This window comes from Uranotaenia lowii, chromosome 1 (assembly GCF_029784155.1).
Source record: "Uranotaenia lowii strain MFRU-FL chromosome 1, ASM2978415v1, whole genome shotgun sequence".
NCBI lineage: Eukaryota > Metazoa > Arthropoda > Insecta > Diptera > Culicidae > Uranotaenia > Uranotaenia lowii.
Window position 1 is genome coordinate 127,414,920 of NC_073691.1, and position 27,645 is coordinate 127,442,564.

The 27,645-nt window shown below is 35.8% G+C and overlaps 1 protein-coding gene across 2 annotated transcripts in view; it reads right to left on the minus strand.

The window, feature by feature from the left end:
* The window catches only part of LOC129739930 (metastasis-associated protein MTA1), a 113,853-nt gene that overhangs the window by 30,767 nt on the left and 55,441 nt on the right, over positions 1 to 27,645 (minus strand). For both annotated transcript variants that reach the window (XM_055731481.1, XM_055731480.1), the window contains exon 3: positions 7,491 to 7,598. In XM_055731481.1, the coding sequence (XP_055587456.1) occupies positions 7,491 to 7,598 (108 nt within the window). The remainder of the gene's footprint in view (positions 1 to 7,490; positions 7,599 to 27,645) is intronic.

Genomic DNA, 27,645 nt, shown 5'->3' on the forward strand with positions numbered 1-27,645 from the left:
CTTTCCTAAACAGTTATGTAAATATTCCTTAAGAGACTTTATGTAATTTTTTATAAACTACCTGTCGCAACGACTCATCTGAACTTTTCGAAGTTTCATTTTGTTCCGTGGGATAGTATGTGACATCATGATCAGAGCCTGTCGAAAACTCTGAATCCTCTGAGCTTTCATCCGAGAGATTTTTCTTAGATATACCTATTTGCCAAAAAATTATTGTTAAGTGCGTTTTGTGTTTACCTTTTATCCCTATTAGCATTGGTTAAATTCGCCAAAAAAAATATTTTAGAATTTTTTGTATACATAACAATGAGATTTTTATGCCGACGAAGTTACACCTGAATCTATTTTCATCACTTCTCTATCTGAGGACTTTGGAACCAGTAGAAAATCCTAGTCGGAGCTAGATGATGTTGTTTTCAACTGACAAAAATGTATACGTTCTAATGAAATCAGCCTAAAAGTATAATCCTTTGGTGTCAGAAGGGTGCAAGTGCACTTGCACCCTTCTGACACCAAACGAAACAGGATTTTCATTGACACGTTTTTTTATAAATAGCTTAAAAATATCGAAATAATTTTTCTTTTGACCTGTGTCTTCTACAGAATGTTAATCTATACTTTAACTATCCAAAAAACAGTTTATCTCAATTTTGATAAAAAATCACTTGCACCCCTCTGATCCTAAGTGCCTCAATTAAAAAATGAAATTTTAATTTTAAGGAAACATAAGACTGCTAAGTCGATAACTAACTACCATCATGATAATTTTTTTCGAATTTTTAACAGTACAATTTTGATTACTCTCAAAACTGTTCAAAGTTACACAGTGTCTTCATACTTGGGGGAAAAACTGAAAAATTACAAGCTTGCACTAATGGATATGCACATTTTGTAAGCAGCGGGAACATGATGTTGTAGGTAGGTATATGCATTAAGCGGTCAGTTATTGGGGTCTGAAAGCGCTCATTGCGTAGGGTTGGCCTTCGAACGCACCAGCCATTCTGCGGATGACTGCCCTCCTTCTTCTTTTGGCGAGCTGGCTGACTGGCGTGAGTACTTGGGATCGCCCTAGCTTTATTGTGCAAAGCCTAGTAATTAAAAGCAAACAAAACATGATTTATATTTCATTATAACGGAACACTACGGTACAGCAGGGTTTCCTGTTTCTATACTTAAGCGCCAGACCAACCTGTTCAAAAAAATAAAAACAAATGGTATGGAGTATGGTCATTGCTTCATCGAAGCAAAAATCGGACACAATTATGAAGTCTTAAAGTCTCGACGACAACTTGGAAACAAAACTTTTCTATGTTTGCCGAAAGGGAAAAGTTACATCATATATCTAAATCCCCTTGTCAATTAATCTAGAATACACGGAGCGAAAAATTTTCTCTACACTCATACTTGACTGTGCTATCAACATGGCATTTTACGTAACGTCCGAATATGACCACCTGAATCGACCAGAGCAGCAGTCAAAAAAAGAAGAACAAAAATTTCGTTTACCTTCCCGAGAAAGTAGAGAGGTTCAGCAGAAGAAGCCCTTTCATTGCGGAAACTCATTTTCCGTTTTCCATTTTCATCATCTTCTCCACTTGTTGATTTTCGACATGATTAAAGTATAAAACCAGTACCTATATTGAACGCGATTCCAATCTGCAGCAGGTAAGCACTGACATATCTAGCCAGAACTATCTCTCAAAAAGTCAATAAGGGTAGTGTGGCTTTCAATTTTGTCGAGAGCATCATTCATTTTTACATTGTACACTTTAATAAATTAAAATGAGGAAGGCCAAGATTTTTGATACACTTACAAATTTATAAATAAAATGGGTTTAAATGATTCAATATTCAAATAGAACGAAATTAACAACAACACCCTTGTTCAGAAACTGTGTTTGATGCTGCTAACAAGCATGACGGTTGATGGAACTAAAAAAGGCTACCGCCGACGTACTAGGTTCAATTTTGCTAGAACGTGCGGTAGGTACCAAAAATATCAGATCTTCAACATTCGAGAAGGATAGAAAATAAGGAAAAAACAAACTTCTGTATTGATGAGAGAACAGTCAGCACTGTAGAGCCAAAAACCCAAGATACAGCCCAACCGAAATGTATGCCATGAAACGATACTGGCGGTGAAAATCATCTCGAAAACAGATCCCATGCTGCAAGTTATCCGGAAAAAGTAATAGATACATATGTATATGGAAACCACCAGACTACTACCTTATACTTTCAATGGCAAGGACTCGTGTGCTGCCTTCTAATAAAGGAAGAAACTTTCTAGCTTTGCTGAATCCTTTTTTCAATACGATGCTGCCTTTCTTTGATATGTTTTATTTAACTTAACAAATCTCAATGATTTGTGATAAGATTAACCGGGATTTTGAAACATGAAAAATAACCTAAAGCCTTTAACTGTTTGTTAAGTCTTATTCACGATCCAATGTACTGGTTTTGTGATAATTTTAAGACATCTGGAATCAGGCGCGGTCCTATGGGGGACTGGTGATCGCAGTGATCACCCCAACCTTATACGGGAAAACCCGTTAAAAATATACGAAAATGCTCGAACTTCATAAAAATTTAGAACTTTTCCTAGTTGGTACACTTTTGAATTTTCAAAATTTTCCACTCCGTGGGAGCGTTTCTTAAACAAAGTGCAGTCAAATTTTTCATTGGGGTGATCAATTTTCCAATAGGCACTTCAGAAGCGTAGGACTTCTACTGGCAGCTTCACTTTCATATCTTTCTTTAAACATTGTAACTATCATTCAATATGAAAATTGTTAGCCTCAATTTTTTTCGCAGAAAAAATCAAAGAAGTTTAGTTATGATTACGTACCACTTTAGTTATACGAATAACTTTATCGTTTAGGAAACAATTAATACATTTTTATCCAAAAATTAATTGCATAGCTACATGGGCTTAGTGATTTAATTTCAGTATCTACTTTTTCGGTTGCAACCATTTAACATATTTGTTGATTAAATGTCGTTTTTTTAGTCGAACCCCGCCTTAAGACGTGTTTTATATTTCTCTTTTTCATGGTCCGTTTCCAGTTTTCTCACGTTAAGGGTTTCTTAGATGAAGCTTTTGACAACTGCTCGTCATACAGTTGCCATTAGTATGGATTGCTAGATTAACACATTTTGAATCATTCTGCGCAAAAAGTAAATTAAAATAAGAATAGGCTTGGCTTTGATGACGATTGTACTAAACTCCGTGTACAAGCGGGTTTAGAGGGTTAATCAAATTCAATTGAGATATTTTTTTTTAATTAAGTTACAAATCGAAAACAGACATGTCAAACATAGAAAGGCAACAATTTTTTTTTTCAATTATTTTACCGTTTGCTGTGAAACATGATATAAATGGAAAATTAAAAACTTTGAAATTAAGGGTATCCATTTTTTTTTCTTCTTTTGATTACCTTTTAATAAATAACATCACAACCATTAAAGTACACAGGAAGTCCCGATTTTGACAGAAAGCATAATTAAGACAATTAAACTGGGTAGATAATTTCAATTCAGAAGATGCATTTAAATTTTGGAATCACACAAGAAGTTTTAAGATGTCTACAACACGAAAGTCTTAGCTCACATTTTACACTAACTCTTCGATTGCTTTCCTCCTTCCATTTTCATCTCTATCTAAGACCCATTCCAATACGTGTATAAAAGATAATCTAAATTGCGTACGAGTCTAAATGGTATATCGATTGATTCAGAATTTAAAGCATTACATTTTGATATTAAAAGTTTATTTCTCGATAAAATAGTCAATGAAGTCATTACGCGTATGCCACAACTTGCCCATTTTAGATTTTCTTAAAATTTCACATTTCCTATTAATGATTGAAGGTTATGTTTGAAAAAATACTTTTAAAAGAGTGTAGTTTTTTAGAAAATTCTGAAAAATAAGAACTTTCGAAATGCTGAGTGATCGACTGGAATGGGTCCTAACTAGAATCATTCGATCTTAAGGAAAAGATCGATCTTCAAGATTCATTCAGATGGGTGGTCGTAGGAGCGATTCACCTTAAAATTGAAGCTTGAGGATTGATCTTTTATAGATCGATCTTATCCATTTTTAACAAGAAAGAGAACATTTTTTTTATGATTAGGATAAAATAGAACTCGAAGCCTCAAAGATGCGTTAAACTTCTATCTTTGGTTGAAATAAATGCATATAAACATTTTAATTTAGCTACTCAATATATTGAAAAATTCCAAACAATTACTCTGGTTTACCTTACATATATCTTGAGCCAATCAAATTAAGCAATAAAAAATTATCATTGTTGTATTTTCAAGGTCGAAGAAAAATCATTATTCCAAAATCAAAATGAATATATTGTTACAAAATTCTGATTTCAGAAGCGAGTATATGAATTTGAAAAAAAAAATAGAATTCGGATTTAGGTACCATACCTCAGATTTTGAATTCATCATCAGTCATCATTTAAAAATAAGTTAAGAAACTCAAAAATGAGTGATATCATAAATTTATATGTGTGTATTCGTCTTAAATTAAAATTTCATAATGCCATCGAATTTAAAAAATCATATTTTGAATTTTGTTTCCGAACTCGGCTGAATTTTAAGATTCATACCAATCATCAATCCAAATCACAATGATAATCTAAATTGAAACTTATAATCCAGTTTCAGATTTGACAAAAAAGTGTTATTATTGCAAAGACAACAGCTATTTTAGTGTATATGTTTCAATAGCTGTTTCGAAAGATTTTGGCATCATGCAATATTCCGTCGGATTTTGCCAATCGCCTCTAGTTTTGGTTCTATAGCTCGTATGATTTTAAAAGCCGTTTTTACTAAATTGCAGCTCATTGAAATAAAAAACCTAAATAAAAACTAGAAACTGATTTAAACTGTATTTATTATCCTGTATTTTATGAAGGATCAAGATTTTGCCTAGATTTTCGAATTTCAGAGATACAATGCTTTAGTTAGAGAAAAAAAAGAAATTTGACAATTTTAAGAAAATTCAATTGAAAATGATATAGCCATTTCATTTCTGACATCACACAAGGGCGTTGAATCTCACGCCAAACCACATGTTCGATGTCTTGGTAGCCTTGGCCACAGCTACAGAGATTGTTGCTAGACAGATTTCCACGATAGAGAAAAGCGTTCAAGGAACAGTGATTGGACATGAGTCTTGAAAATGTTCGTATAAAATCACGACTCAAGTTCAAACACTTGAACCATGGCTTACCTGTGGGATAATAGAGTGGAGAATTTTTTAATATTAATGTTCTTAATTTATTTAACATCTATGTAGAAGACTGCAAAACGTTTTGATTTTTGATCAAATTCCTGAATTTCCGTGGAAATGTAAAAAAAAAACCTATGTAACTTTTTCTGATAAGCCAAAATTATTCAATCATTTTATTTGCAGTCATCGAGAAAGTTGATCATTTTATAAAAGACCATATTTTCAATTTTAAACACTCTCAAGTTACTTAAAATCATAGATTTTTTTAAAATCATTTTTTAAACATCGGAGAAAAAGGAAAATTTAAAAAAAATCTGAACATAATTTTTCATTTTATTCATTTTAGTTACCCCTTTATTGGAAAATTGTTACTTTTCTAAACGAATGATTCAAATTTCAGTTCATTCGATTCAAGTTTAATGAAGTTCTAAATTAAAGATAGAATAGAATAAAATTTAGATTTAGAATTGAAATTCTTGAACTACAATTCACAACGAGAAATGAATTTAAGAATCGATTAAAAAAACATGATATTTTAGAATCATCATTCTGAAAAATATAACAGGTTTGTAGAGACAAGACTGGTTGGTTTGGAGAACACCTTAATAATCATTTTTATTCTGACATAGTAAAGTAACGACTACTGAGATACTACAACCTCTCTCTTGCCTATTTTCTTTAACTGCTTCATTTATTTCGTTCTTTGTCGTTTACTCTTCGATGATTCAATACTTCTTGTCGCGTTATCATATTGAGAATGTGTTGGTAAGTTAATCAGTAAAGGATTATTACTTTTAATTCGTTTTGTGTTTTTATGTGTCGATCTGTTATCTTCCCTGTTTCCATGTTTTTTAGTTTTAAGCGAGTTCCTTCTCTACTTAGGTATGTTCGACTGGACTGTAGTTTTTTGTTAACTTGTTCTTTTTGACGAAGGATTTCACGACTACAAGGTCTCCTACATCAGTGTTACAATGTTTAGCATTGTTCCTTGTATTTGTATGTATTTCTCCTTTCTCTCTTCTTAATTTATCATTTTAATGGCTTGTTTTATATTGATCTTTCGCCTAACGTGAGGTAATTTGTCGCGAATATTAAATCCACGGAACCGTGTGTTGAATAGTCACTCCATTAATAGAGCAAAATCTCTTAAACTCTTCAGATGCAAACGGCTGACCATTGTCGCATACAATAATGTTGGGATATCCAAATCAAGCAAACACTTCTCGCATTTTTGTGATAGTCAATTTGGCGGTCATTGAGCTTTGAATCACTACTTCTAAGTATCTAGAAAGAAAAAACATAAATGAAACCAAGATCATCGATTGATTTCAAAATAAAAATTTAATGATTCAACCTAGAGAAATAATCAGTTAGTACTAGTCCTCATCGCCAATTTGTAGAGAAAAGACTGGTTGGTTTGGAGAACAACTTAATAGTAGAGATGTACCGAATATTCGGTCGGCCGAATACCGCCAAAAAACCGTTAAGCCGAATATTCGGCTCACCGAATAGTTGGGCTAGGTATTCGGCCGAATACCAGTGGAAATAATAATTCAAATCAAATCAAATCATAATTCAAAAAAATCTGGAATAAACTGTAATAAAAGTATAATGCGATATTCGTCAGCACTCTCCTGTACCATCTACAGTGAAAGGTACACGGATACACCTAAGATGTTTAACTGAAACCATAAATTTTTTATGATTGTGTAGTTTTTTCAACATTGCTATTAGATATTTTTTAAATTATCCTAATTCATTTGAAAAAAGTTGACAATTATGTTACAAAATCTCCCAATTGCTAGATGTGAGGTCTCAGAATCATCTGTAGCAGGAGTTCAAGATCAGACAATATCAAAACAGAACTAGATCTAGATCTGGGACAGAAGCTCCGTTAAATCGACATCTCGAAGCTTAGGTGCGGTTATGAATGCCAAACATTGAAAACCTACTCAATACTAGAATTGAAAGTGTTTGTCATCCATTGTTTTTTTTGGTTGTGACTATTTTAGATCCCGAAATTTTGATTCCGGATAATATCGATTTTTTGGATCAACTTAACCAATGTATGTCAAAAATATAAAAACATGGACATACTGTCAATACCATAAGACTTTTGTAATCAGAATACCTGATGTTACCACGAAATAGCTACTGTTCAAACTTTTTCATCTATGTTTAAAATATTCCCTGAACAAAAATAATCAAGTTTCAATAAAAAAAACCACATTTAAATGCTTACCAAGGGCAGGGTCTAGTACGGCTTGGGCGGCTTGCTCTTCCCCCACCGGCGTTTTCAGCCACATTTTTTTCAGCTTCATTGCTACGGGGGAATCGTCGGACGTTGCCACTAGAGAGAAGAGGTAAGAAGAAATAGTTTCAGTTGAAATATTTCATATGACAGATAAAATAACAACAATAGACGGCGAGTCGAATTTATATCGAACAGTTTCCTGGAAGAACACTTACAACACATACTATTATCTACCGGTACAATCAGAAACTACGCATGGAAAAACCATCCTCTTCTAGTTTCTGTTCTTTTCTCGGTAACAAGGATGTACCTTAACTTGTTTTTCTCCAGTGCATTGTGAAAGTTTCCCCCAGAGCCGATGGTACACGTAAAGGAACAAGCCGAATAATTAATTGCAAAATAGGCTCCCATAAGCATATTGAACATTTTTGAGAATATTGAGTTCATACCACGATGTGCACAGACGAAACAGTCTAAATGCATTCTTCTGTCTCAGCATTTTGGGTTCAGATCAAAATCAAAACCAATTTAAACTGCAATGCGTTTCCGGACAGGGAAAGATTTCTCGTTGCACAGGCTTGTCGATAAGCTCTTTTTTTTCACATTTTTCTGTATTGATTGCCCAAATATTCGACCGAACTTGAAAATTAAACTACAGAAGGAATTAAAAATTCTAATTAAATATTCAATCGACGTGTGAAACCTATTGCATGATGGAAAATTCAGGAGCCTATCCACTTGTTAAAAACTAGGAATAGTGCGAATTTATAGAAGCCTTCAGGATTATTAATGTTATGCACCTACATATGTATATTATATGAATTTTCATTTGAATAGTAAAAGGGCTTATGATATAGCTCAGTTGGCAAGTCAGTTGCCTTCTGAGCCGATGTCTGCGAGTTTTCGAGCCCCAGAGTGAGTATCGAACACAGTTGTACCGGATAAATTTTTCAATAACTGTCTGCCAACTGCAACGTTGATATAAAGTCGCAAATGCCGTAGCGATGGCAGAACGACTATAATCGAAACAAAAAAAATGAATAGTTTGATAATTGAGTTGTTAAAAATTAAGCAGGCAACTTGACAAAAAAATGTAAATAACTCTCAACTCGCATTATTGACATTGGTTCATTCGACAATTTCGATGCCAACCTCAGGACTTGCATTGGAATCAATTTGTTGATTATAGGCTTATTATAAAGTTAAGCTTCACTAATATTTTTATTTAGTTATCATTAAGATCAACATGAATCCGTTGATGTTTTACACAAATGAACAAATGTACCATTCGTTAGGCTCTACCAAATTTCGAAAAATCTTACAAAAATCAGTTGGTTCCTAATGAAAGTTTGCTCTATGTGTACCTCTAAGCACAAAACTTTCGATAATGCTCGCGAAAGTTGTGTAGTCTAATACACAAAAAAAAACGTAGAGTCAGCAGAAAACCGAAGCATACCTCGAAGATAACCCTTTTTCGTGGCATTTTTTGTACCTGGCGGTTCTAATCGGATTTTGAATTTCATTCTTCACTTTTCCAACTGCTATTCACCAGGTGGCCCATCATCAAATGTTACTTTTTGGGAGTTTCTTTGGGTTTTGGGCTGTGCTTTTGGTGTTCGCATTCTACCACTGTACCCCACGAAGATGTGACGGGTAAGTGAGATTTGTTCTGAACACCGGTTCGAATTTGAAAATATGAGTTCTTATGAGATGTGCTTCAGTTTTTAGCTATACCTTATATGCATGTACTTCACCTATCGCGATCGGACTTTGAAACACTTCGAGCCAAGTCTGATCCTCTTGGGTGAAATAGAACGGTCGTCTACGTGCCACAAGTGATGGAGGAAAGATCTCCAAACATTCTAATGGAGCCCTCAATTATCACTTCACACGATACGGAAATGTTAAAAAATTATTGTTACGATTTTGTACTTTATGTATTCGACCCAAACCTAGATTTTTCACAGTTTGGATTTTTTTCCATAAAGCTGGTGTTTGATCTGCATTTCTCTCGCCGACAGTTGGCTAGTATTGAGAAAACGGTAGACACTGAATCTATCGCTGACTCCACAACCTCTGCTGTTCTGGAAAGGGTATTAAAGGAATAACAATTAAAAATGGTTCGGACATGTCACAAGACATTATTGGATTGAAATAAGAATCATGGCGATAAACCCGAAAATAGAATTTGAGCTTGGCTCCGCATAATATTTCCGGGGTTTGAAGTATTCAGAAGCCCTTTCGGAACCTCTGTTGAATACTCCATATCTACGTGCAAACTGCAAAGTAAACCTTATTGCTTCAAGGAATACGACATATGCGTTTAACACGATTTTTCTGTGTTACAAATAGTTTATACAAGGAGAGCCGTAAGCGGTGAGGATTGATAAACTAAAAACGAAAAAATGCTTTTATATGCTTAATTTTGGAAGAAAAAAACGTTTACCTATTAATTCCTACCTATGCAAAGTGTTTCATTGACGGTTTCGTTTTACCTAGAAACGTGTTGAATATTTCTCAAAAACATTTTTAAAGGTTTCAAAATGTCGGTAGTAAACATATCTAACAAATACAATCCCGTTTTCACATAAGCTATATCCCAGTTATTAATTAAAGCTTATTGTGAAAATTATAAAGTGATTTTAAGAAAAAAATATGTTTTCACACGATCAATCAATTTCTTCCAACAAAAATACAAATTTCTTGACTTGTAATTCCACACAAATCAAAAAGAACCATTAATTTCATTTTCCATTTAGATTATACAATTTAAAAAAAGTGAAGACTTATCGTTGAACGAAGAAACAAACATCTCATGGAAAGTTCAAAATTCCATAGATACAACATTTAATAATTGGAGGATAAAATACAAACTCACCTATTTTTTTGTAACCTGAAACACGTTAAGATTTTTCCTAATTTAATCGATGTTTATTCGACAATAAACATTAAGTAATCGTTAATTCAGAATTCGGAATCACTTATTGGTAGCAGGACCTACCGTGTCCCCTGCAAAAAATCTGTTACCGCGAAAGCGGTTTGTTAACATATAGAGCAGGCATGTCAAACTGGGGGTTTGCGGGCCGCATGCGGCCCTCGGCCTTGGTCAATGCGGCCCGCGTAGCCCCGTCTTAAATTGTCCCATAAAAAAACACCACCGATTTTTATGTAAAATATTACTCCAAAAAACTAAAGTTGAATGTAACGTTTTCAACTTAATGCAAATGTTTTTCGATGTTCAAATTTCCTTTCAGAAAAACACGTGTAACATTGTTGCTCTGAACCACAGATTGAGGTGAGATTCCGCTTCCGTGTAAGATTGTGCGTAAACATTCATAGCGTAAACAACATAAATATCTTCCAAGTATTTTGGTAGGTACTATTATTTTTGCTTTACCGAAGGAACATCAGACATATTGTGATATTTTGTTAAAAAAACATTATTCGTTGTAAAAAAGCACGTGCTAAATAATCAAAAATTTTCCGTGAGTAAATTTGTAGCTCTGAATAATTTTATTTCAGTGACCACTTGTATAACGTTCTTCTTCTTCTTCTTCGTTCTTTTGCTGACACTACTGGTAGCTGTCATCTTGTTGGTGGCACAGCTTTGTTTGCTATATTGCCAACTTATTATTGTTTATAGTCGGTTGGACTTTTCTTGTTTGATAGGTATTTTGTTTCAGAGACAGTATTTACTTTTTAATGTAACATTGTTTGCATTAGAGTTCGAGTTTGGATTCTTTTCTAACGTTTAGTTAATTTCGCGGTGAGTTTGTTGGTTGCACCGGAATTGAACAAAAACATATCCCACCGCTGGAGTCTTCTTATTGTCTCAAACCTATCCGAATACGTGAGTATAAACAGCATACATTTTTAATAACACTAGTTAACAATATTTTTAGTTCGTAAATTGAGAGTCATTTTTAATACTATACCGGTCACTGAAATAAAAAAAAATCGAAAATTTTGATTATTGCAGTTTTTGAAATACTGTAAAATGAAAAAAAATTGTGTTTTTTAAAAAATATCTTCAGCTACTGTTCATAAAATTATCATTTTCTATAAACTGACCAATAAACTGCTCTTCGCAGATATTTTTTTGACATCTTTCCGGATTCAGAGATCGATTTTAAATTTGAAACTTGACCGTCAATAAATAAAGTTAAGTTTTTTTGTAAACAATTGCAATCACATCATATGAGGGCCTCAAAGCCAAAGGGGTATTAGTGCACAAAAGCTACTTTCGAGATAGCACGCTTCAAAGTTTCTTTGATGTGCGATTTTCCATATACTTTTTGGGAAGTTGTAGTGTTTTTCCGTTCCAAAAATTATGAAGATAAAATTATAAAAATCTAAAATAAGCACTGAATAAAGATTTTAATACAACTAATTGCTTAGAGTGATTATCTCAAAAATGATCATTTTTGCAATTACACCCCTTTGGCTCAAAGAGCTTCATATATAAGCCAATATGTCAGAGCTTTTTTTCTCAGAAAAATAGAAATTAATACAGACAAAGAATTAGTTACTACAGCACCATATACTAGCAGGAGAAAAATTCAGGACGAAAAAAGAATATTTCAGGCAAAATGGGAGTGAGTTATTGATATTGTCATTGAAGTTGAAATCCGAAGTTTTCGCGCTGGTGATCGGCAACCTTGCCAACTAGCGACGTTGTGAAATATCATTACTGGCAACGCTTTTGTAAAGTAATAACCAGCGTGCCTATACAGCTACGGGTGGTTGCATATTGAGCAACAGTAGGCAAGGAGTACCAAAAGTTTTTCATTGGTGGGGGGTGGAGACGGAGCGCTTTTTGACAGCGAATTGTTTGCCTACCATGCCTATGATTACGATTGCCTGTCACAAGACGATTCCGTGTATTCACGCAGAGTAAACTTGAATTTTGGAACGAACTAAATCTGACTTTGATTCAAAACATTCATTTTTTTGAATCCAGCTCCTGTTTTCTTTAAATCAATGAATTATAGTTTTTATTGAAAAGAATAATTTTTGAAAGAATACATTTTTTGAATTGAATAACTTTGGACTTTGATTTCAAACAAATTCTTTGATTCAAAAGAAATTTGTTCAATTGCATATTTTCTTAGAAACAAAGTAAATTTTCTTTCAACCGATGAAAAATGTTTTAAACTGAAAAGAATAATTTTTTGAAACAAAAACTTCAAACTTAGAAGATATTTTGCATTGACTTGCAAGAAGAACAGAAAACCGAAAAATCGAATAAAGTTCGGCCGCTCGTTTTGAAAATCAAACCAGTGAATCGGAGTAAGCTATAAATAAGGAGGATAAAGGATGCAAAATGGTAATTGTAAGTTAATAAATACTGAATATTTAAGTGAATTCAAGATTTTCTAAAACGCTTGTATAGTTACAGGACCACGGCCGACGGATAGATTTCCAAGTCACTCGAACATGGAGAAAGCTGCGCAAAGTAACACCTCCCCAAATCCCGCGGTCGTATTTTTTCGGCCCAATCTTCAACGGCAATCACCAGTCTGACCAGCCAGCAGCTGGAGTGGCTCTCGGAAGTTTATTGACCGGCCCACGGAGAATGCGAAACTTTGTCAACGATATCAAGGACCCTACTCGGTTACAGTGAACCAGTGTTTTATGTGTTTGTGAATAAAAAAGAATTTAAGAACTAAAATTGTATCTTTTTATTATTCAAACTCCTAATAGGAACTTCGAAACAACAGGGTAAAAATCTTCCAATTGGAATAAATGGAAAATGGTTCAATGAATAAATGCTTTTAAATCTATATCTAAATTACCTTTGAGCAAATATAATAACTTTAAATCAAATGAAACTGGTTTTTGTATCAAAGCATAAATATTTTCAACCTAAGATTTTTCAAAAGAAAAAATCTCTGAAACAGAGGAAAATGCATTTGAACCAAAGGATTTTTTATTTATACCAAAACCAAAGGAAAAAATCCTTTGTTTTTGCAGCACTTTCCTTTGAAATAAAAAATCTTTGGTATAAGAACACACCCGAAGTTGTACACGTCCTGATAATAACTTGTCGCCAGTGAGTGTCGCCAGTAAATGTCGCCAGCGCTCATTGACGATAACTCCGGTTTGGGGATTCAGCGACAATGTTAAACAAAATAATCTGCTTGATATGTAATTTCAGCATAAGTGTACCAAAAGAGTACAATGTCAAAGGACACTACTCTAGCGACAAAAAAGCTTATGATGCTTACACGAGAAATTTGTTGCCGGAATTCTTGCTATGTTTGCAAGTACCTATCTATGTGAGCAGTTTTTTTTTCCATAATGAAAGCTACAAAAACTCCTCATTGTTCGAGATTAACTGATACAAATTTATCATCAATAATAACAGTGTCAGTGCCAAATAAACTTCAACTTGATATTAATGAACTAGTATCTCAGAGAAGATGTCAATCATAAGTACAATAGATATAATGCATTATAATATAAGAATGTTAAACATTAAAAGCTTTAATAAAAATTTAACGCAAAATTTCATTCCAAGTTTACTTTTAACTATATTCCATTGTATTGTATCTAATCTTCGCGAAACTAATATGTTATGTTTTCTAGCTGATTTTGGCTGCGGCCCTCTACGTCGTAGAAAATTTTTAATGCGGCCCGCACACCTAAACGAGTTTGACATGCCTGATATAGAGGAAAGTGTTCCTAAATGCGGCTAGCGGGTTACAGCCGTTTGATGAAACAGCTGGCGAAACAATATATCTAATCAAAAATATTTAAAATTTTATGAATTTACAAATTCTTTTTGTTAATTCATACATGGTTTTGTTTTTTTACATGTTATTTTCAAATATTTTTTTTTTAATTATACGTAAAGAAGACTTAAACAAAAACTTGGGTGGTTTTTGTTTCTCATTCAGATGAACATAATTTTATATGGGACCTTCTCCGTACCCGTTTTGAAGGTGGAACGTTGCTTGTGGAACAAAGTTCAAGAAAATTTCTCGAAAAATTTTTTAGTTGGGTCATATTTTTTTATTGATGGTGGCACAGCTCTCAAAAGTGGGAGAGATCTTCAAAAATAATGGATCATCTTGTGATGTCAAAGCTTACATGTGTACACAATTTCACGAAAAAAAACGGTAGAGGAGTGTGGGCTATCATGGGCCACTTTATTATATAAGATAACACAAAATAAATGGAAACGTTTTCTACATTTTTATGGTATCATTAGGTAATTTTTTCATAAATTAATTTCTCCGGGTTCTATCTGTTTGAAAAAAGTATTTTTTATTTTTGGATTTTGAAAAATGATGGGATGGGCTACCAATTCCAAATTGACTAGATAACGTGTAAAGTTTATGAGTTGATCCAAAACTGAAAGTTCATAATTCATTCAGTTATTTTAAAGCGATTTCATGTGAGGAAATAAAAGAGAGAGTTGTGTATGATCGAATAATTCCTAAAACCTGACTCGCGAACGTTTCGGCAAAATTCCTTATATTTTTCATAACTCTTCATTTGGCATAAGAAAACTTAACAGATAGGAAAAAAGGTATTTTAAGTTCTGAATGTGTCTAAAACATAATAATATAGGTGGCCTAAGATACCCCACAAAATGTGGCCTACGATTCCCCACAAGCTATGATTTGCAAATTGGTTGCGTTTGTGTGACTTATTGATGTTTCATCAAAAATTCCTTTTCCACGTGAAAGAGCATGACAAAACTAAGATCCTAAGCGTATGAGCATATTTTTGTTATGAGCTTTAGATTCTACTTCGATACAATTAGCGGGTGCCTTTTTAAATATGTAACCTTTTTTTTTTTAATTTTTTTAAGCTTGATAAATAAAAGAAACATATTATGCGTATTTAAGTCAACAACATATAGAAAAATATGCTCTCGCAAAGCGACGACGATGACTGTTGGATTTTGATTTTTGTCTCAACACACATTTGAGATATTTAGAGTTGCCCACGTTTCTCCCACGGCCCAAGTTACCCCGCTTTCCACTACGAAGTTGTTTGAGTTGGGCCGTATTAAACAATGATCTTGTAAGATATCCTCCATTTTGTAAGTGATAGCGGTCATTTTAATTCACCGCTTAAAGGGTGTTACGGTCAAAATTTGGTCAAGGGAAAACGCGTGTAAATCGATGAAATCGTTTATTTAAAAAATCAAATTAAATTTCTTTTTCAAGTTTAATTAGTATAAAATTCAGGAAAAATATTAATAAGGCTTCCGCTTTTCCAAATCCGAATTGCTGGGCCTTACGCTTAACCCCTGCAATCAGATTTTGTACAAGCTGGCTGTTCACCTTCTTCGCCGCAGAAAGCCAGTTTGCCTTGAACTGCTGCTCGTCCTTAGCAGCTTTTTTGGTCTTCTTTAGGTTCCGCTTGACAATAGCCCAGTATTTCTCAATTGGGCGGAGCTCTGGCGTGTTGGGAGAGTTCTTGTCCTTGGGAACCACCTGCACGTTGTTGGCGGCGTACCAGATGGCTTGCCAAACCAGATATTTCTTCGCGAACTTTGACAGTTTCATGTGCTTGAAAATATCTGCTACCTTTCCCCTTCCTTTTGCCGTGTAAAACTCCTGTCCCGGAAGCTGCTTGTAGTCAGCTTTGACGTAGGTTTCGTCGTCCATTACCACGCAGTCAAACTTCGTCAGCATCGTCGTGTACAGTATCATCGTATCGTCGTATTTTGTTTATCATTGCGTTTTGGAGTCACTACCTTCTTGTAAGTCGATAGTCCGTCTCGTTTTTTGGCTCGATGCACGGTTGTAGACGATACACCCAGCTTATTTGCGGCATCTCGGAGAGAAAGGTCAGGGTTTCGCTTGGAACTACCGGCAACTCTCTTTATCGTCTCAGCGGGTTCCGGTTTTCGATTTCCCCCCGATCCAGACTTAATGGCTGTCGACAAACGTTCCCCAAACATTTTAATTACATTTGTAATGGTTGATTTGGCAACTTTTAGCGATTTTGCCAGCTTTGCGTGCGAGTAGCTCGGATTTTCGCGATGCGCGAGCCAAATTTTGATACGCTGCTCTTCTTCTTTGGACGGCATTTTGACAACTGAAGAGTGAATTCCAAAATCAAAATAGGAGCAACATTCTACACTCACACACCTTCAAAATGAGGGGTGTTCAGGTTTTTAAATGCAAAATTGAAAGAAATACGTCAAGTTGATATTGACCTAATTTTGACCATATCCCCCTTTAAAAAGAAAACGTGTTGTGCTCCATCTAAATTGTATTGTTTTTATTCTGGTAACACTAAAAAAACGGTTCTAAGCTCAAGAGTAGTAAGATGCTAGCCATTAAATCATTGAAAGGTGTTTTTATGTCACTTTCGACTTTTTATTTCTGACTCTTATTCATGAAAATGTTAAAAGAAGGTAATACAAATTAATTTTTTGGAATTAAATCTGTAACTAGTTTCCAATTTGTTGATGTTTCACATGATTTCCCAATGAAATTTATAGAAATAGCGTCACAGAAAACCGTTACGGGATTTTAGGTTCAAATCACAGAATTCGAGATTTTTTTTGTCAAAAACAATTTTTTTGGCAACCTTGCATGCTGAACAAACTCGACGACCTCACCGAAAGCTTCAGGGCAACAGGTCATAAAGTCAACATTGTAAAGACCAAGTCGATGAAGATCAACACAGAGAACTCCCTAGTTTCATGGTAGCTAGATAAAGCCTGATGACAAAAAAGACATGGAGACCCAGATCAGAAAAGCCCGATTTGCGTTTGCAAGGCTCCGAAACATCAAGTGCTCACGTCAGATATCTCTACGAACAAAAATCAGAATCTTCAAATCAAACGTCAAATCCATATTGCTGTACGGTTCGAAACTTGATGCACATATGCAGTAACGACCCAAAAAACTGCAAGTATTTCTGAATCGCTGCCTGTGGAATATCATCCGCGCTTGGTGGCCTGGCTATTGGATCTTAAACGTAGAACTTCATCTCCGGTGTCATCAAAAGGTGCTAGAATTCAAGACTAGGGAGCCGAAAGTGGAGATGGATAGGACATAAGACGCTGCGAAAAGATGTGAAAGAGATTTGCAGAGAGGCGCTTCAGTGGGATCCAAAAGGACATCGAAGGAGAGGCGGACCCAGAAGCTCGAGGCGGGAAGCTTAGCCACCGGAATCCGAACTGTAGACGAGAATCTTGACTGGGACTAAGTGAAGACGCTGGCTCCGAATCGTCGACATTGGAAGCCACGGCACTAAGCACCGGAGGATCGGCGCAGGAACATCAAGTAAGTTAAATAAGCTTAACAAGATAAGAAGTGCAAATTTACATAAATATGTTTATCGATTTAAAAGTTCACCAGAGTTCCTGCATTCTAGTTTGTAATTTATTTCAGCTAAAATACAGCTTTTGAAATTAGATTCAAAATATTATATGAATGAAGTTAAAACGATGAACCATAACAGGGGAAAAAATTGCACCCCAAGTATCAGAAACACCTGTGAAGAGAAGAGTGTAACATCGATGATTACTCATGGAAGCCAAGGAGTGCGTTATCATGCAAATGAAAGAATCTGCTGCAGCCGTTGACTGGTTGATTGAAAACTCTTCTTGGTGGAGAGCTACATACCTTCTACCTCTATGATGTGGAAACAACCTCTGGGTGGAGAAGGAAAGTTTATTTTGTGTTTCTCATTACTGTCGCTATTTTTCGCCTTCGGCCATTTCCAGTACACCTATACTTTTCTTTGCTGCAACATTACCGGTCTCTCTATCCTTCTCGTCCTTACTGTTTTGCCTTGCAGTTCCCGCCGCCGTCCCTTCCCTCACAATAAAACGGGTCTTGGGTTTCACAAGTGCCGGTTCAAAACCACGCTGATCACATTTGGATTCATCTGGTGGTCCGGTTCGGACGGTTTTTTGGTTAAGCGTCGTCGCTCGGTTTGGTGGATTCTTTTCCTTTGTCGAGTTGAAATGAATCAAGCAGGGACGTAGCCATGTTGCGGAACCTGGTACGGAAGAACCCATCCGGCAAACCAAGTCCGCTGACTCCCGAAAACCCGAACTCGAATCAGTGTGTTGTGGGTGGATGATGGGTGGTTGGGTGCTGGGTTGTGGGTTTTTGGTTGAATGCTGTGTGTTTGTGCTGTTCTAGAGAGAACGAGATCCCTCTGTACTGTGTTTGTAAACTTTCGCGCAACAACACCATTCCACAGCATCCTTTTTCGGCGAGTCAGTCTCCTTGCCTATACATTGCGGACATTCTAGCTTGCTAGCTGCCATGCCGCTTGGAGGGGAAGAACAGCCAAGCGAGAAGAAGGAGCAAGATACCGGAAAAGAGTGGTGCGGGAAGTTCTCAACGGATGGTGTATTGCACTCGTTGGGTTATAGATTAAAGGAAGAAGCAACACACCAACCCCAACTGTTCGTTGCCGTCCCAAATTTGGTTCAGACACACGGCTAGAAGAGATAGAGGAGAGAGAGAGTGAAAGCAGAGTGGAAAAGTGTATACACCCGAGAAAATAGGATTGGGTGGTGGGTGGCGATTTTCCATTTTGCTTTTTCCACTTTTTTTTGCTCCTCATAAGCACATCGATGTTACCAGGAGGGGTTGAGGAAAAATAACTGATGCTGGATTTCAGCTTTCTCTTTGATGGAATATGTAGGCAGGAGCATCTCGGCCAAGGCCGTATTATGCGAGGAAAGAAGCATGGGGAAACTTTTTTTTTATAATTATGATGACAAGGAATGGAACCATAACAACATGTAATAAAACTTATCAAGTAAAGAGCGCTCGAGTTGCAGCTTCCGGTCGAGATGATAAATTTTCTTGGTATCGGGTCAATGTCATAAACTAGCTTTCAAGAATTCACAAATTTTCTAATCGAAGGTAGGAAAAACAATGCGGAAAATCCCCATAAGCTCACACAAATTTTTGATGCTTATTATCAGCTTGAATAAAATATGATACTTTTTTCATTTGCTCCATAATTTGTTTGTAATATAAGATGAAATGTTTTTACGATTTTTTGCGACGCTTTACCATCCTTGTGGCATTTGTGTCTTATAAGATGAAATAAATTGTATGGTTTTCTACGTTTCGAGTTATAAAAATTGTTTCCCCAAGTTCTGACAGTGTGAAAGAAGATTTTTTTCAGTTTTCCAAAACAGTAATTTCATAATTCATTTAGAAATATTGGTTAAGAACCATCTTTGGCGGCGTGCAGGAGAACGGAGTGTGGAGGCGAAGGATAAACCACGAACTAGCGCGAATCTACGGCGAAATCAGTATCCAGAAAATGTCCTACAAAATAGGTGTTCGCTGCAAATTCGGTAGGAGCGAGACGAGCAGGGGCGCAACGAGCGAAGTGGTTAGACCAAGTGGAGCGTGATCTGGCGAATGTGGAATGCCCGAGAAGTTGGAGAACAGTTGCCATAGACCGAGTGTATTGGAGGGATATTGTTCATCAGTTTATGTCGTGAGACGGAACACCATTTAAATAAATAAATTAATTAGAAATATTAAAGAATTTTCAAGAAATTTCAAGTGAGGATATAAAAAAAGGGTTGTAAACTTTGAAAATGTTCCAAAAACCAGGCCCACGAACTTTTTCGAAAAGTTCTTTATAAAGGATTTTTGTAGGTCTCTATGACATTTTATGAAATACAGTAGGTAGTTTTTCGATTTTATCACTGTTCGATTTTATCAATACCCGCCAAATTCACGCTCGATTTTATCACGGTTATTGTTTCGATTTTATCACGCTTTTTTAGAAATCATGCAGAAACCAATTCCAGGGCCTTAATTTTCTTTCAAAAGCGTAGAGCGATTTGTTCATGATATTTTTTATGGTTTATGTTATGGTATATAGGTATTGAATAATATGAAAACGCCATTGAACTGCTTATTTTAGCTGAATAGTGTAAAAATCGTCATTTGGATTTTAAAAACTCTTGTAATAATCGACATAAATATTTTAACGTCACGCTAATGCTAGTGTTGTTATTTGTGCTTGATTAGCCGCTCTAAAAAAGTAAACTTGTTTTGTTATGCGAATCATAAAAAGATGTGGGTGAATTTAAGCGTTTTTGAAAAAAGATATGTATCTCTGATTTCTTTGTTTTATTTGGTTATTTGAAAGGGTGGCGTGCGCAATCCTGATTGGACAGCCTTTAGTATTGTCTGAATGGATAATTTTGGAAGATCAAAATGAAATTCTGGTAGCTTGGCCTTAAAATGTGTAAAAAGGACCAAGATTTCTATTTTTCTTTTTCGAAAAGGTAATTTTTTTAGTAAATCAAAGGTATAAGATTAAAATATTGAAATTTGAAATTTGCAGAAGAAATTTTTTGATGGATTTTTCGATTTCAAAATCGGCATAAGATATAACGGCTGTTAAATTTCCATAAAAACTTTATTATTCACTTTAATTAGACATAGACTACCAAATTGATATTTAACATGTTTTTATTTCAAGAGAAGAATAGTTGGATCTGAAATCGGTCCTTTGTGTTTAGTAATCTTTGATAATTACATTTTATGATCAAAATTTATTGATACAATACGTTCCTACCGCTGAAAATATTATAAATTATTGATTAAAGACAGTAAAAATACGTTTTTTAACTTTAATTTTTGATTTCGCCAAATTCACGGTTTCGCCATATTCACGGTGAAATTTTTTTCGACCGTGATAAAATCGAAAAACTACTGTAATTGATAGAATATTTTTCATAAGTCTGCATGTGGCATAAGAAAACATAACAGATAGGGAAAATGAATGTCATGAATGTGTATAAAAACACGAACATGCAGGTGCATCCCCATAAGCAAATTGCGTTAGAGTGACTTAGGTTGGAACAATTATCAATTTCTGTCATGTCTGTCAATCAATTTTGTCACCCCCCTCCCCCCCCCCCCCCCCCTCTTCGAAATTTATTTCATGGAAATTTCGATAAAAATTTCAAGCATCCGAAAGATTACAAGACCAAAAAACAAATTTTGGAAGATTGATGTTATTTCACCATGTGTATTCTTGATTTTATTGAATTTTTATATAAAAAACTACTTGATTTATAGGTTTTGTGCAATGATATAGTATGCTATTTTGTTGCATACAAGCTTTTGTGCAATTTATTTGTTTTTCGCGTTATTTTTTACTGATCCCCCCCCCCCCTCCCCCTCGCGATGTTCCAACTCCGAGCGACACAAGAAGGATTTGAAATTTGTTCCGGCCTTATTGATATTTGATGAAAAATTCCTGAAAAAGAGCAAGATAAAACGATGATCATAAGCATATAAGCATAGTTGTGTTATGAACATAAGGTTTCCCAATATGCATTTTCCCAAAATAATTGTAAATGCCGTCAACTGAGGCGTCATGCAACAATTTTTCCATTTAAATGGCTTCTAAAAACATAATGTCCACAGATAATCATACCGCTTGTACATCAAAAGTTCTAAGATTCAATCATGGAACATCAAATTGACACAGTCGGAAAAATTATTGTTTCATCAGTTATTTTTAAATTTACAAAAAGCTGTGATTTTCACCCTATTAAGAAAAAGGGGTAAATTGCAACAAACTTTGTTTTTAATGAAAAAACAAATGAAAACGATTGAAAATTTATATTTTTTTTATATATTTGTGATGTCATAATGCATAAAGTATCAATTGCAGTGATTGTAAAAACGAGATTTTAAAGGTGAATTTTTGATTTACATTTGATGCATTTTAGTCCAGAATGGTAAATGAATTATAAAAAATATTTATTAAAAAAAGATTTGCGATTGCACAAAATATTTTTACACCAACAGTGTTGGTATAGGATAATAAAAGCAATATAAATTTGGTAGGTGATATAAAAGCCAACCCCTCATACTAAGTAAAGTTCCTTACGGCAACGAAAAAAGTAAAAATTTGTACATCTTTTGCTCGATTTTTTTAAATTTTCTATGGAAATGAAAAAATTCAAAAAACTATCTCACGATGTTAGAAACTATGTCATTAACTTAAATGACAATTTAATTACATTATATTAAAATAAATATGGAATAAGTGTTGTGGTCTACAAACGTTGCATCTAACCCTGCTGTTTCAAGGTAATTTAGTTCAGCTGGTTGAATAAAAGCAACATATGTGCACACAGGTCAACAACATAGGTTAACCTATGCTTACGCAGAGCGACGATGATGACAGTTGGAATGATATTTTTATCTAAACATACATCCGAGATATTGAGGTGGCCCAGGTTAACCCATGACCCACGATACTTCAACTTCACTTGCTTAACCATAATACGAATATTATTCTCAAAAAAGTATCTGAGTAAAATAAAAAAAACACATTTTCGAGGTGAAGATTTCTACAGTTTGGTCCATAAAAAATAAACATATTTTTTGTGGATGTATTAGCTCTAACCTTCATCTGTCAATTGATGTAAACAAAGCAGTAGTACAGTATCAGGATATATTGACAGTTCTTTACGAACACTATCTTACCGAAAGGCGTCAGCCCTAACCTCCAAACAAGAATGAAACGATTAGTTTTATCAAAAGGACGTTACCACAATGCAATTTTCCTAATACAAAATTACTGATTTCGTCCCTTCGAGAAGCCGATTGAGTTATCAATGTTTTGATTTCGAATGCTACCCAGAATGGAGCCAATCAAAACAAAGGTTTGGTTGCTATGTCACTTGACGTTGTATTGTAATGCAAAAACCGTCTGGAAGGTCGTGTCAGTGTTTTAGTACTTAACGACGGCGACGTGACGCCCGGCGTGCTGTTGTGCAGACACCTTAATACTTCAGAGGCGAAAATAATACCTCACATCACAACATGACTGAAAAAGTGTGCCTCCATACGATCAAACGAAAGGTTTGATCTTGGATGCACTCGTTAATTACTGCTCTAACTCTAAATGACTAGTGTTTGAGTAAACAGTGTCATTTCAGAAGTACAGTATGATCCATAAAAATTCGAAAATTTGTCATAAAGTTTCAAAAACACTTTTCTTGATGGTAACGTCATTAAAAAACTATTTTATTTATTCAGGCATGTAGATGAACATGGTAGAAATTAGAAATAATTACTAGATGTGTCCACTTTCGATCGCAACTACTCTTTCAGACAAGATCCCTCCAGGAAGCCTTCAGAGAATCGACACTTGGGTGAGACAGAGGATCTACAGGCCTTCGCTTGCACATACGCCTATATAAAAAAAAATCGAGGGAGTTAAAATCCGGCCCGGTATTCTCTTCCAGCCAGTATGGTATGGGCTTGGATAATTGTTGGAAAACAACATTCTCGGGTTCATCATAGTTTGCCCGAATCCACGGAAGCACCTGATTCTTTCAAATGTCCATGTAGACTACAGTATTAACTTTCACTCCAGCTTTAAGGGGGGGTCTAACACTTTCAAAAAATCTTTTTTTTTATTTTTTTATTTTCTTATTGTAAAACATTTCAAGAATATTGTGTCAAATTTCAAGTCAATTGAAGCAAAATTGTAGAAATTATAGGCCTTTATCTCCTCCTATTTAATACTGCAAGAAAGCAAGAGCAGAAACTTCATACGCGATTTTCTCGAAAGCACATTTTTAAAGTCCGTGGACATCGTCATTTGCAAACTACTTATCCGATTCTTTTCAAATTTGGAACATATTTTCTACATATAAAATACCAGACCCCAACGTTTTTCTTTTTTTGTTTTTTTACTTTGGGGAGATTTTACAGTTAAAAAAATTGCGGATTTTTTTCGTGAAAAATCGTAGTTTTTACTTCAAGCAGCCACAAAAATTTCATAAAAAAAATTTCAAGTTAAATAAAAACGTTGGGGTCCAGAAAAACATCTATGAAAAATATTTTGCTCTGATTTTTTGACTTCAGATGATTCTGTGCTGAGATACAGTGTCCACCGCAAATCCTGTTTTCTAAAAGGCATCTTCGAAAGTGCTCCGTCACCGGCTCATTTTTCAATATTTTTCTACGAAAAAATTACTAAATGTTCTTTTAGCAATGCTTTGTATAATGCAAAAAATTTGAATACATTTGTTTGAACGATAGCTCTAGAAAAAAATCGTGAAAATGGTGTTTTTTTTACCCGTTAGACCCTAGACCACCCCCCCACCCCTGGCGGCATCTTCCATCCATTCGCAGCAACCACTCCAAATACCATGGGATGCTTGGTAGTACACTTGAACATCCTTAGCCTGTACACCTAGGTTTTTTTTTACACGGTTTTTTTTTACGCGGTTTTTTTTTACACGGCTTTTTTTACACGGTTTTCGGGAATTAACACGGTTTTTTTTTACACGGTTTTCGCGAATTAACACGGTTTTTGAGAGAAAATATTCTAAGTCCTTTTCAAAGGAAAACACTTATAGTGTTTTCGTTTATTGGCAGTGGCAACCTAGTTACCCACGAGTTTTGCCCTAACTGCTGTTATTATGTTCGGTTATTAATTCAGAAGTCCACTAGTTTTGCCCGAGATTTGAACCTCAAGCAGGCGGTTGCACCCCGTAAAAGTTGTCAGTGTTGGGGGTAAGCATAAGGGTGAGTATAGCAACCATATATTTGCATCGTCCCGGGTAACGATTCTGTTTGTTTATTCAGAAAAAGTTTTGCCCCGCGCGAGTGGAGAAAAACGAAAACGGCATTAGAATCTTTTTGAAGTTGGGAAAACCTTATCTCTTAGACTAAGAACATGATACATGAGACCTGAGACCTGGGACCTGAGACCTGGGACCTGAGACCTGAGACCTGAGACTTGAGACATGAGACATGAGACCTGAGACATGACACATTAGAAATTAGATATGAGACCTGAGACCTGGAGCGTGAGACAAGGGATATTAGACTTGAGACCTCAGCATGAGACATCAGACCTGAGACCTGAGACCTGAGGCATGAGACAAGAATCATGAAACATGAGATTTAAGACCTGAGACATGGGACATGAGACATGAGACATGAGGCATGAGACATAAGACATAAGACATAAGACATGAGACCTGAGGTATGAGACAAGAGCCATGAAACATGAGACCTGAGACCTGAGACATGAGACTTTGGACCTGAGACCGGAGACAAGCTACTAGTATTAGTACCGCGAAAAATAAGTTTCGCTCCGATTTCAACATGCGACCCCTCTAGTGAAAGGGTTTGACTTGTGGGTGACGAAAAATAGTGTCGCGACTTTGCTAGTACAAGCTACTAGTGTTTGTACCGCGAGAAATTAGTTTAGCTCCGATTTCAACTTCCGACCGGTCAAGTGAAAGGGGTTGACTTGCAGGTGACGAAAAATAGTGTCGCGACTTCGCTAGTACAAGCTACTAGTGTTAGTACCGCGAGAAATTAGTTTAGCTCCGATTTCAACTTGCGACCCCTCTAGTGAAAGGGTTTGACTTGTAGGTGACGAAAAATAGTGTCGCGAGTTCGCTAGTACAAGCTACTAGTGTTAGTACCGCGATAAATTAGTTAGGCTCCGATTTCAACTTGCGACCCCTCTAGTGAAAGGGTTTGACTTGTAGGTGACGAAAAATAGTGTCGCGACTTCGCTAGTACAAGCTACTAGTGTTAGTATCGCGAGAAATTAGTTTAGCTCCGATTTCAACTTTCGACCGGTCAAGTGAAAGGGGTTGACTTGCAGGTGACGAAAAATAGTGTCGCGACTTCGCTAGTACAAGCTTCTAGTGTTAGTACCGCGAGAAATTAGTTAAGCTCCGATTTCAACTTGCGAACCCTCTAGTGAAAGGGTTTGACTTGCAGGTGACGAAAAATAGTGTCGCGTGTTCGCTAATACAAGCTACTAGTGTTAGTATCGCGAAAAATTAGTTTAGCTCCGATTTCAACTTTCGACCGGTCAAGTGAAAGGGGTTGACTTGCAGGTGACGAAAAGTAGTGTCGCGACTTCGGTAGTACAAGCTACTAGTGTAAGTATCACGAGAAATTAGTTTAGCTCCGATTTCAACTTTCAACCGTTCAAGTGAAAGGGTTTGACACTGTTTTTCGTCACCCACAAGTGAAAACCTTTCACTAGAGGGGTCGCAAGTTGAAATCAGGGCTTAATTAATTTCTCGCGGTACTAACACTAGAAGCTTGTACTAGCGAACACGCAACACTATTTTTCGTTACCTTCTTGTCAAACCCTTTCACTTGAGGGGTTGCAAGTTGAAATCGGAGCTAAACTAATTTTTCGCGATACTAACACTAGTAGCTTGTATTAGCGAACACGCGACACTATTTTTCGTCACCTGCAAGTCAAACCTTTTCACTAGAGGGTTCGCAAGTTGAAATCGGAGCTTAACTAATTTCTCGCGGTACTAACACTAGTAGCTTGTACTAGCGAAGTCGCGACACTATTTTTCGTTACCTACAAATCAAACCCTTTCACTTGACTGGTCGAAAGTTGAAATCGGAGCTAAACTAATTTTTCGCGATACTAACACTACTAGCTTGTACTAGCGATTTCGCGACAATATTTTTCGTCACCTACAAGTCAAACCCTTTCACTAGAGGGGTCGCCAGTTGAAATCGGAGCTAATCTAATTTTTCGCGGTAATAACACTAGTAGCTTGTCTCAAGTCTAAAGTCTCAGGTCTCAGGTCTCATCTTTCATGGCTCTTGTCTCATACCTCAGGTCTCATGTCTTATGTCTTATGTCTCAGGTCTCAGGTCTCAGGTCTCATATCTCATGCCTCATGTCTCATGTCTCATGTCTCATGTCTCAGGTGTCATGTCTTAAGTCTCAAGTCTCATGTCTCAGGTCCCATGTCCCATGTCTCAGGTGTCAGGTCTCGTGTTTTATGTCTAAGGTTTCTAGTCTCAGGTCTCAGGTCTAATGTGGACTTAGATCTCAGGTGTCATGTCTAAAGTCTCAGGTCTCATGTCTCTAGTCTACATTCTCAAGTCCAGGTCTCAAGTCTCAAGTCTCAGGTCTCAGGTCTTAAGTGTCAGACCTTCAGAGCTGCAGAATTCGATTGGTCTTTTTTTACACGGTTTTCGGGAATTAACACGGTTTTTTTTACACGGTTTTCGGGAATTAGCACGGTTTTTTTACACGGTTTTCGGGAATTAACACGGTTTTTTTTTACACGGTTTTTTTTACGCGGTACGTATATCAGTGTAAAAAAAAACCTTACTGTATTCAAAAACTCCTCTCGCTTGAAAAA